The following is a 12686-nucleotide window of genomic DNA, read 5'->3' as shown; positions in this document are numbered from 1 at the left end:
AGAGAGACTGACAGTTATGAATACTGAGCAGCCTGAGCAATGAACTACTAGAAAGCGCAACTTGGATCCCAGCTGAAGTGAATACCCACAGGAGAAAGAGTCCTCAATAAAACTGTCAGCTGTTAGAACAATCACTCTTTTACTGGTCCATATAAAGTTGCGCTTACTAAAAAAAAAGTTCTAGAAAGAAAGGAGCTGCTCTCCTACGAAGTGAACTAGAGGTAAAAGTTACAGTATGCTTTTCTGAAGCAGTTTCAGATATTTGCATCATAAATTCACTAGAGACAGATCAGATTGGTAACATGAATCTGCAAAAACTTAAGTCTTATTTATGAGATCAGATGTTTACCATTTAATAAATATTTTCACAATGGGTGACTACATGCTGTAACGCATAAAAAAAAATAAGCTTAGCTGTATGCACACACAAAGCCGACTGCCTAGATGAGATGCCATTTTTCTCCTTTGCCCAATCCTACAGTATTAGCCACAGGAACAGGGTAAGGTCTCTACAAAGATGAAGCTGATACGTTCTTAACTAAATAGGTGGTAGTTGGGTACAGGCACAAGAACTTGGATTTCTAAACTGAAGTTCCTTTAGACACTCTTGGTCATGGAATTATTAAAAAGCTTATAAAAAAAGATGGGAAAATAAAGAGATGGCAGTCATGTTTGAAACAGACAACTTCTAAGCATGCTCAGGAGTAACCGCGAGCAGGGAGATGAGAGGGAAAAGAGGATCTTACTGTCCATCCAAATCAATGCGTTATCTTCTGCAAAGCAACCTTCATAAACTTGACCAAAGAATAGTTTCAGGCCCGACACTCAAGGAATCTCCCCTTTCTCTTCCACTTAGATAGAATCATACCCCTTGAAGATCCACATACCTAATCCAGATGGGACACTTCCCGTTTATAAAATTTTTTAAGGGGTTTTGTGCAACAAGAAGTTAACTCCAGTATGGAAGCAGCAGCAGATGGAAAAGGGAATCATATGGTTTAACTGAGATTAGATAAATTTCAACACAAGGGAGCTTATGTTGCTTTAATTTTGTAATAAGTATGTTCTTCTTATTTACTGATACACGTCTCATATACGTAGATTGTATTTCTGTTCCGAGGTGATCCTGGATTGTTAACAGGTTCACTGAATGGAGTTGATATGCTGACTTCTCATCAGCATCAAAATCCTTTTGTGAAGAAGAACATTACAGTTCTTATCCAAACTGAAAGGTTAACCAAAAAAATTGAGCTTAATGTGAACAAAACTGATTTTCCATGAGCACTGTCTACACTGAGAGATTACATCTTATTTGGTCTTCTGGACAGGATTCTCAAGTGTCATGTGCAAACTGGAAGCATTATGGAAGCTCAGACCTACGAGTAAGTAAAAGCATACAGGTAACATTTTGACACTTGAGATCCACATCTGGAAGACAAAAGCTGTGACCTTTACTAGAGTATGGGCTACAGAGGTCACATTGTAAAAAGATTAATGTGAAATAAAAGGGTAAGATCCCTCAATTGAGTTTACGAAATAATCTAGGGATAAAGCTACAATGACTGTACTAAGAGCCAAGATAAGTTCCTGATCTCAGGACTACTACTATTACTATGAATGCCAACCAGAGTCGCTCGTCCTACAAGGAAAATATCCCCCAAAGAGATGCTTTTGGAAACAAAGAGACACTGCCAGATACAGGTTTAGGATAAGGGAAGTTTCCATTTTAAAACACACTCTTTAAACTAGTTTCAAACTCATGAGTAAGAACTTAGTTCCTGGAAGGAAGATTTCTACTATTCATAGCCTTGATTACTGAGGACTCTCTAATTTACCTTAATGTTGGAAAGATGACAAAGTATGGAAGAGACCTAGAAACTCAAGTGTTACTGATGAACTGACATCTAACTATAAATTTTACTTGAGAAATGGGATCCCCTGGCCTTCTGTCTAGACAAAAACAGTGAAAACACTGCAGCCATGTGAAAGATGAAGACCTGAAGCAATCTTAGAAGCCAAACTTCTCTTCCTGACATCGGAAGAGAACAAAAAAAATCCTTCATGCTTCTGCAAAGTGCATCTCCCATTATAAAAAGTCCCAGGACTTCATCAGCAACAGAATATTTACTCACCAGAAGCTCCTTTGTAACTAGGTCTGGCCATAAGAGCTTATTTTCATTCCATTAATAACTCAAGGCTTAAGATACAAGGTGAACTGTACTGGTACATTCATTGACCAAGACAGTAGCTCAGTTTCCATGAACTTCACAGGCACTCAATTATACTCAAACTTCCTTTCCACCATTTTAAATGCCTGAAAAAGTGGTGCCTTCTGCTTTGTTTCATTTAGTCAGTTGAAAAGTTTTAAATGACTCACAATAGCTACCACTTTAGAGCTTTCAATTTCCAAGACTATTTTTTTTAAAAAAAAGCTGCAATGGCCTAAGAAGATTAATTATCAATCCCAGTCTGTTAAAGTGTTGGACCAGCAATAAAATACTCCAAATATCCTAGAAGTCAGTATTCAGAAATCAAAACTTAAACAACAGAATGCAAATTTCTTGCTAATGTGACAGATCTGGGTTCTTACACCCCACTACCCAACCCCTCAAGAATGAACAGAGGTCTTTGCAAAAAGGTTCTTATTGTTTCCATTCTGCCAACTTCTCCCACTAATGAAACATTTATTTTTTCTCTTTCCCACAACATTCAGGAGCTGGAAGCTGTGAGAGAACAATGACCGCTTCAGTAAAAATTGTGTTCCATGTTTGATAGCAAAGAACTGAAAATGGTGAGAAAACTGGTGTTTAGAGTTAACACTTTACAGATTTTCTTTCATGTTCTAGTCTTGTTTCTTACAACTGAAGTGAATTAACAGATAAATGCTACCAGTCTTACTCTTTTTGGCTCTTTTCCCATTCTGGCCTTCTCCATTATATCTGCCTTAGCATTTGACATTATTAGGAGCCAATTCATGGAGGTGTACCACAGAAACAGTAACCCTCTTTATCCTAGCTTCATCTTCTGAATCAGTTCACCACAGGATTAGGTGAACACCAATGCAGAAAAGCAGCAGCGGATAGTGAACAGAAACATCTGTAGCAAGGACATCTAACTAGTGCATTATCTTAGTAATACTAAGTATAAAACCACACCTCTTGGAACATAAAGCAGCACCAGAAAACTTCTGATATTTATAGTCTGGGGACATGTGCAGAAGCAGAACCTCAATGCATGCTCGCATTTCAGTGGTTTTAGCCCCAGTCTAACTTTGCTTGATAAAGTAACATGCTCTCAATGTGATTTCATGGACTATACGCCCCTGCCTCATTTCTTCCACATCAGCTTGTGCCATTTCCCTTTCTGGTAGGTGGAGCCGTAACTTTAACTATAGCGTAAAGAAAGTAGAATTGAGATGAGCAAAATTTCTATTTCTATGGGAGGTCACAGGGTAAGAGAAGTTGGATCAATATAGTTGCAACATTTCCACTTGGCAGCCTATAAACATTACTAAACAGTCTCAAGTAAGATAGTTGATTTTTCTGCCTTTGGGTCAACTGCAAGGCAAAAGGAAAACACCTTGGTCACGGTGCTTACAGGAGAGGAAAAGTGAAAGAAAAGATACAGTATACACAAGCAAACTGAAAACTATGAGTCCTTCAAAACATTAGTGTTCATTTTACAGAAAGACAACTAAAAATGTAATCTAATCAGGATCCATCAACATTAAGTGCAAGCACAGTAGCCCCCTTAACCTCACCTCATTATACCCTGCCAGACCTGACTGTGGGCTTATTCAATGTTTATTCAATACTCACTGTATTTCAGATAAATCATTTTAAATAAAAACAGGTCCCAGAGGTGTGTCATTTCAAATCTCCTTTGTTACCCCTAATACTTTCATTTCACAGGCTTTCAGCTGGTCTGTATTGTTAACAGCATATTAATATTTCAAGTTAGTGTTTTTCAAGTTAAGCACTACACTGTGTAGGACTCATTATTCAAGCTGAACATATAACCTAAATTAAATATTTATATCCTAGTATGTTTTCTTCCATCCTAAAATGGCTTAACTACCTCTGGTTATTTTTTTCAGAGAGGAGCATATTAACATACTACAAGAATACTACTAGCAATTAGCATCAGAAAGTAGTCTGAGTTTCTCTCCTTACTTCACTGACATCTCAGCACTAACAGCCAGTTTTACTTGCTGATTTACACCTTTCCTTCTGTATGCTTTGCTGCTTAGAATAAACTGTTGATAAATAAAATTAGTTTTTATTTTTATGTTCAAAAATGTACCTCCTACAGCTTTGCAGAAATTTGTTCTTACTTCAAGTGGATATAGACAAAAGTCTGCTCAAACAACTGAGACAGAAGAACTGAAGGAGAGCATGAAACAGTATAAAACAGCACATGGTCAAATATCAGTTAAAAAAGCAAAAATGGGACTCCATGCTGAAAGAGGAAAACAGGCAAAAGCAGTACTGGAAAAATTTGTCCCCCTCTAGTTCACAGAAACTGTCAGTAATCTGCACAGCAAGAACAGGAGAAAAGACTAGAGGTTTTAAAGGATTTGGGGCTTAAACTCAAATGCCCCAAATCAAATGTCAATCAGATGCTTTTCTCTTGTAGCATCAGGTTGTCTGCGTGCTCAGGGTTGCACACTGCTTTATTTGGAGACAAGCTGGCTGCAAGTCAGCATTTATAGCTTTCTTTAAACACTATAGATTCAGAGGGCTACTTTTTAGACCACTTGCCTCTATTTGTTCAGGAAGGGGAAAAGACTAAGAAATAATCTGCATTCCTCTACAAAAAGATACTACACGTATTTGAATTGTTACTTTGATGAGGACATGAGAATATTCAGGCATGTAGAAAAAAGGGAGAAAAATCTGTGTAGCTCTCAGACTGAGAATATTGTTGGGCCACCTCCTTAATGTCCCCTCTCCCTACACACACAATTTCAATGGGAAATCTAGAAATTAATCACAGTCATTAAGACAGATTTAACAAGACTACAAGAGCTGTTACAGTAACTATTCTGAAGTGTCTGTCCCTCCTACTGCAGATAAGCACATGTCTTACACCTACAAACTTAATTGCTTTTTAAAAAGCAACATTTATCAGGACAAGACATATCATATACTTTATCACCTCTCTCTGTGAATAGGGAAGTACAACAGTTCCTGCTAATATGCTGAAATCACAGTCTTTGACTAATAGGAAGGAAGGGGAGATGGTGACAACTTCATTAAGATTTTGAGTTCAAGTACTAAGCCACAATTAACTGCAGAGCAAGTAACTGTTTCAAAGTGAGTGTAGATCTTGTACGCATTCAGCAGAATGACAGGAATAATAAGTCTTATCAGTCATATTTATATACTGCTCTCACAATGTAAGCATCCGATCAAAACACTGAGTAAGTAATATTTGAAGTCAGTGAAAAGACACGTTCCATCCAACACCGAAGGTCTTGCTCAGCATCTCCCCTTTCTGATGGGGGCAGAATGGTGGGCAGATCAAGCACTGGCAATTGTGATGAAAGGTTGTTACAAAGCCTGAATGGCAATGGCTACAACTAAAATTTCAATAACAGTCTGAAAGGACATACTGTAAATGCTAAAAAATTAAATAGAGGCAAGGATTGTATTCTCCCTCAAACTAGGCTATACAGGCACCTTTACTGAAACTTCAGCCACCCTGGCAAGACTGCATGGTCTTGAGAAGTCAGAACTGTTCACAAAATCTTGCTGTAGAAGCCCAAAGAACATTATCACCAGAAACACTGAGATAAGGTAAACAAAATTTCTTAGATCCAAACATCTAACAGACAACTTTGAGATTCTGTGCTGGAGTAGATATGGGATTACATATCCATTAGGTCACAAGAAAGACCTTTAAAACTTTCCTGTAAGCCATTATATCTGTTACTGATATGCAGGTATCAGTGCCACAAAAAATGCTACGCTTTATTTGGCATAACAGCATCAAAACTGTGGAACACACTTAGCACCACGAATTATACCAGACCGAAATGAGACTGCAAAATCATACCTAGGATTATTTTTTTACTTGGCAGAGACTGTTGATCAGATAGTAGATATTCTCCAGCACTACTCTAGGACTTCCTGAGCTAACAAAAAGCAGCTCCCCACAATGCTTAAGCAACAAGGAATCCAGGTCAGTTACAGAGTAGAGGTCCAGAACATAAAAGCACACAGGAAAAAAGGCATTTTCAAGAGGAATTGGTCACTGCTTAGGTTCTCAGACTGATATCTGCAACTAGCTAGAACAAGCAGAGCGCTAGGGGCAAACATAGCTCATTTCATCTGTTTTCAGATTCTCATAACAAACACTTAAGTCAGTGTGAAGGTTGAAATGAGATTTCCTAATGCTTATTTTTCTATTGTGACTCCTGGTCCCATAGAGTAAAAACTCACTTTGCACTGTCCTTGATGGCAAAGATATTTATAAACCATCTTCCATTATTCACTTCAACATTTGTTGGATCATGTGGGAATGCATATTATTTTGCAACTTACCTGTTTACATGAGTAAGTGAAGAATACATACTGCACCTGCCTCTTTGTCAGAGCAGCATATGGTATTTTAAATACCCACGTAGAAGAATATTTAACTGAGAAAAGACTTAATACATAGATCAGTTTGATAATTAAGAGAATCCAGAAAAACATATGCACAGTCAAATATGTTCTGATGATCAGGTTTCTTGCATCCACAGGTTTATTTCCATGTGTGCCTCAGTTTGCACCTGATCACTAATAATTATGTATCTTCACAGAGCTGAGGTAGCAGGGCAGCAACTTTAGCACTCAGTATTTTGGAAGGAACTACATTTGAAGTGCCGGTGAGAGAATCAGAGCTTTGTACTGACATGTTCAGTAAGATAAACCTATAAACCGAACAGCTGCCTCACTAATAGTAACAGTGATACCAGAAGACAGCAGTCTTTGATCCAAAATTTACTGGTCCCAAAAGCTTTCTTTTGCAACTAAGATTTCACAGTTTCTTACAACTCTTATGAAAGACAGCACAACCAGAATGTCATCAGCCAGGTAGTGCTAACATTAAGGCATTTTGTAAATAGCTTTCTTGCCTTGGAAAAATCCATAAAAGGATATTTTTTGTACTAATTATGCTTTAATATCATTAGATCTGGTTCTCAGCTTTGGATTGTACTGACAGTGGTCCAGAAGTGTGCTCCCCTGCAAGCTAGTCCTGGACTTGCAGAGATGAAAGCAATCGCCCTCCAATTTGATGTGGTATACTGAGGAAAAGCATATAAATCTAAAATACATGGGGAAAGAGAAGGGCCTCCTTGATGGAAGCAGTTCTCTTGTTCCTCAGCAGTACACAAGTGCTCATCTTCAAAAGGTTATCATTGGTATGGTCCCCCAAGGAAAGCAGTAGCAGGAATAGAAAGAACTCAGGGTAGTAACTTTAAGCTTTTATATCCCTACACTTCCATTTTTCTGAGTACGTACAAAAGCTGAAAGGCTGATTTCTAAACGTTAGCTCTGGTTTATGCCACTCTGGTCTCCAGAAAAACCTGCTCGTTCTTGGTGTTCTATTCTGACACCTGTCCTCCTGCTGCTGCAACAAATCTATATCCATCGTTTTCTCTGAAGCGCCCATAATTCCAAGACACCAGAAGCCTTGCATATGCAGATGCTGAGTCATATTTACACAATATAAGGTAAAACCTGTAATGCTGCCAGAACTTCAAGGAAGTAAATCTTCAAAAAACATACAGCATGCTGTATTACAACCAACTAAACTACTGTTACAATCAGCTATTAAACTATAGGATTTAATAAAAATCCAAGGAGCTGCATGAGCAACACTGCACTGCTTTGATAATGCTTGCATACTTTATATATACTGTCAATATTGCTTCTAGGACATACTGACAACTATAAAGTAGGCCCTCAGAGCTATGGCCGGTGTACAGCGATGTGATGACTTAAGAATATAGCTACTTCTGTGCTAGAGTGGACAGCTGGAATATTTAACCTCCAGTAAAAGCTGAAGTTCAGCAAGGGGCGATATGACCAAGTAAAGTCACAAGCTGCCAAACCTAACTCCTCTTCCTCCACATATGTAAGTTGACTTCTATTTTGTTAGTAGGCAAATATCAGAAAGGTCAAGGTGTAGCTGATCACTATTACCAGTGAAACTTTAGCAGTAAATTGAAAAGCAAATACACTATCAAGTCCCTCTAATATCATAACTAAGATCTTGTGATTGATATACAGCAAAAGATATCCTGCAGTCATATAAAATAAATGTCCAGAAACAGTCTTGACACAGACCTTGTGCTTAACAGTGACATTGTACGGATGACTATTTTGCTATTAAAATAAAACCTTAACTACTGGGAAAAGACCAGCAAACTGTCAATATAGGACCTCTCCATCTGGATTTTCTTTATAAACACAGCATTTCTGAAGAACAACCCCTCCACAAGATCAGAGCTAATACTACATAGAACTCTACAGCAACGAGACACACCGTATTCGTATTCCCTTGTTCTGAAGCTGATACTAAAGTTTACTGCACCAGAAGTTTTGGCACAAATTACCAGTTGTCACAAGTGCTAGATGTTCCTTTGCTGGAACCTGGACACAGTATTATGCCAAGTCACGCCATGGACAGCCTCTGACTCTGGCAGAGTAGGCTTCTCTTCCTAAACCACGTGCAGCTCAGGACTGCTCAACCAGAACCTGCTCATCTTCATATAGCCAAGTGTGAATAGGATGAACACAGCCATTATTTGTCAGAAACCCAGCATTCCAAATTAAGATAACATGATGGCAGTCTACTAAGGACGTAACACCAATAAATGACCAGGCCTTAAACTAGGGTTTGTCATAAGCACATGGGCATAAGGCTTTTTATTTTGTTAAAAAGGGTAACATTTACATTTACTTTGTGGATGCCCAAACTGATTGCAGTTCTGTCTTGTTGAGAGATTCCTTTTCACTTTCCATTTATTTTGCTGGCATCAGAAATGAGGTTTCATCATCAATGTCAGGCAAAAAGGGACTAAGGTAAGATCATAACCACTTACCACCCATTACATTGAGAGTGAAGAATATTAAGCAAACACTGCATTTTCTCATTAAACTTATAACAACCATCTTGCTCACTGACTTACTCAAACGAGGAGCATGGCTAATAGTATCACTGGCAAGCATCATGCTATTCTTTTTTCATTAGCCAGATGGTGCAACTAAAGCATTTACCCAGTTTACTGGAGGTGGAGTCAAGACAATTCAACACAAAATTCAGTAGTGTAAAGGAATTACAGAAAGTAACCAGAACATATAAATAATGCCTTTTTCCCTCAAAAGTTATTAATTTTTTATTGAATACAATTCCCAACTTTTAATTCCACATTTGACTAGCTTTTCAAAGCAGTCAAGAAACAGGTACTCGTGTGTCTCTTGGCATCATCCAATTATTCACTATCATAGTTAACTGGATATTACATCTTGTTCCAGTCCATACCTCTATCTAGCATAGAATGCTTCAATAGATTTACAAAGAGCACCTCATGCCATGCAATACAATTTTGTGCTTCATAATCTGCCCTGCCCAATTCTATGTTGATTTAACTCCATATTGAAACAAAAACACCTTATACAATCTTAAGAGTCCTGAAACATATCTAAAGAGACTACTGATGTCTCTTCCAGAAAGTTACAATAAAGCCCAGCATTACTTTTGAACGGAACTTTCAAAAACAAAAGCTAACACAGCAAGACTTTACATATGAGGGCCCCGTTACCATTAAAAAATTAACTGACTGCCTGGTTGAAAACAGTAAGGAATATTATTTACCTTCACAGCACTATATGATGCTCATGTTCAATCTGAGGTGTGGGGAAAATGGACCAGAATTTGACAATGGGAGATCTTGCTTGATGAGAAGATTTATGAAGATACATTTCTACTCTTCTACTTAATTAGCTACTGATAACTTGGGTTTTTATGTTTTCTTACATTTAACTACTACCACAAAGAGTATCAAAGATTTAGGATGGAATTAAGACCAATTTAATTTCACAAAAAAATATTTTATTTCAGTAACTTTACTGAGCAGGGAGGTTATTAATTTGCTGTAGCAGCTTAGGAATACTATCACTTTAACTGTTGCATCAGTTGAGCCTCTGAAGTGTATGATAAACTCTGCTTCTTATTAGCTTAACCCATTAAAAGAAAAAGCTTACAATGTCACTGCCGGAGAGTGATGATACCGAAGAGGCGGATGAGCCAGAGGATAGCTGTTGTGTACTAGCCAATGACAAAGCCAAGTGTTGGTTGTATGATGTTTCAGAGTCTCTGTTCTGCTGCTGTTCCCCATTGCACGGAGCTATCTGGTCTCTTATTTTCAACCTATTATCTGTTAACAGAAAACATAAGTATCATTTGAGAGCACAGAATACAAACCCATGGGTCTTGAGGTCTAAGAAGAGCTGCAGTTTAACAAGCTAATTGAAAAACAGGCTCAGAGAAAACTCATCTTGGGTTAGAAAGTTACAAATTCCACTTTTTTTCCTACATATCTGACAATGAGTAATTTCAAGGTATGAGTATTTTGAATGACATCAAATTCAAGAAAAAAAAAATTTAAGCTGTTTTCAAAGATTCCTGCTATACCTACCAAGCTCAGGTGATAAATTAATTTTGCTCCCCCACTTCTTTTTAATCCAGGCCCTGTAGTCAATCACTTCTTGGGTCACTTTGATGATTCTACCTAATGTGCTAAAAAAATTTTTCAATTAAGTATTAAACAAAGATTGTTGGTTACATATTTGCAAGCATTTCAACAAGCAATCAAATTATGCTAAAAGTCAGTTCAAGATATCCCTACCCAAAGAATCCTTTTGAACCTTCATTTCCTTAGCACATCATTTAATCCACTGAAGCATCACAATTTTAAAATTAGTGTATTACTTATCTTCTGCCACACTAACATGCAAACACTGACAAACAGTAAGATTTTTACTCTATATTTCTAAATGGAGTGCATCTTATTTATCAAGACTGTACATGCAGTTATCAGTGGACTTGATAAAAGCAATTCACAGGTTCTTGCACTTCTCTACACAGAAAATATTTTTTTCCAAAGAATCTGGATTAGAATGCACTGAAGACATTAATATCCCAGCCCCCCAGCTGACTTTCATGCTGAAGACAGAGACCTTCACTAATCCTTGCTTACAAATTTATAATACAACTTAAAAGGTATAAGATCCCCACAACTATAAAGGAAGTACCATGGATCGTGAGGTAGTGGAAAAAATAAAGACTGGCTCCAAAACCAGAATAACTTAGACTTTAAGAAAATTCGTAACAGTAACTGGTTCAGAGAAAAAGCCTACCTGGTCCTGCTGAACAGTGCCCAGTTATCAACAAGCACAAAGCAATATTTTTCCAACATGCCTTCCCAATATTCAGCTATTTGAGTTGTGCTTCTTCTTGAGCAGGAGTTTTGTTTTTGTTTGAGCGCTAAACTTTCAAGCTTTCCTTTCATCAGGGACTAGTGGCTGAAACACTAACTATAAACTCCATGCTCAAGATAAAGGACTGACTACTGTAAAAAAACAGGCTGTGAAAAGTTACCATCTTAGAGAAGATAATGTTATTTTAGTTCTGAAAATCTTTAACAGTTACAACAAAGCTTACTTTGTATTTCACATCATAAAGGTACATTGTACCTGAACCAGAATGTTCTTTTGGTTTAGATGTATAATGAGAAGGTAGGACATACATAGTTGAAATGTATTTAGAATACCTTTATTAGATCATTTCATAGTAACACTTTCAAAAGGAGCAATAATTCTCCTACTGGCTTAGGGACTACTATCTCATGCAAGACCAAATACCATGTCTTCCAGCTTTAAAGACATGTCAGTTAGTGCTGTAAAGATGCGTGTTAGTACTGAAAACGGCAGTCCAGCATTTTAAGCAAACATTGAACCAAATAATATAATCTAAGTAATAAGTCAAATAGCTGCAAAAGGGCCTCATGGACAGAATGAATGTCATACACCATTCTATTTATGTAATGTAGATAAAATTATGCATGTTGGAAAACAAAATCTTGAATTTATGTGCAGAATTAAAGGCATGACTGATACACTCAGCAATTAAAGATCTGGGTTATAATAGGTAATTATTTGGAAACCACAGTTCAACAGTTCAGTAGAGCACACTAAGAAAGGAAAAAATAAAGCAGAGGATAGTATTTCATCAACATACACTCTCATGACATAAAGGCATTTTAGATATTCAATGCAGTTCTAGTGTCTCAATCTCAAAAAGGAAGTTTAGCCAGAGGAGACAGAATGAAGACAGGGATGGCCGATACTGCAGAGCAGCAGCTGTGGCCCTGAAGCTGCAATTTCCAAGACAGCAGCACCAGTGCGGGACTCACACACACACATGCTGAGTCTCCTCATCACTGGGACAGAGAAAGACATCTTGCTGCTAAAAAGTTCCATCTGAGATGCCTTCAGAGCAGTTTGAGCTTTTACTCCAAGATAACCTACACAGTTCACAACTATACCTGCGGTCTTAGAACCAGCAAGTGAACATGGACTGAGTAACACAAGCTCTTACAGAAGAGGTGGCAAGACAGTCTGAAGCTTCTTAGA

The 12686-nt window shown here is 37.7% G+C and overlaps 1 protein-coding gene across 3 annotated transcripts in view; it reads right to left on the bottom strand.

The window, feature by feature from the left end:
- TENT4A (terminal nucleotidyltransferase 4A) overlaps positions 1 to 12686 on the bottom strand; it is a 59264-nt gene that overhangs the window by 14770 nt on the left and 31808 nt on the right. For 2 of the 3 annotated variants that reach the window (XM_080339078.1, XM_080339076.1), the window contains exons 9-10: positions 10691 to 10791; positions 10257 to 10429 (exon numbers count right to left, since the gene is read on the bottom strand). In XM_080339078.1, coding sequence (XP_080195204.1) covers positions 10257 to 10429; positions 10691 to 10791 — 274 coding nt within the window. The remainder of the gene's footprint in view (positions 1 to 10256; positions 10430 to 10690; positions 10792 to 12686) is intronic. The other variant, XM_080339077.1, reaches the window with a different exon arrangement.

The sequence above is a fragment of the Nesoenas mayeri genome (genome assembly GCF_963082525.1).
Source record: "Nesoenas mayeri genome assembly, chromosome: 2".
Lineage (NCBI taxonomy): Eukaryota > Metazoa > Chordata > Aves > Columbiformes > Columbidae > Nesoenas > Nesoenas mayeri.
Note: the sequence above shows the minus strand (reverse complement) of the source record. Positions and strands in the feature narration are given on the sequence as shown.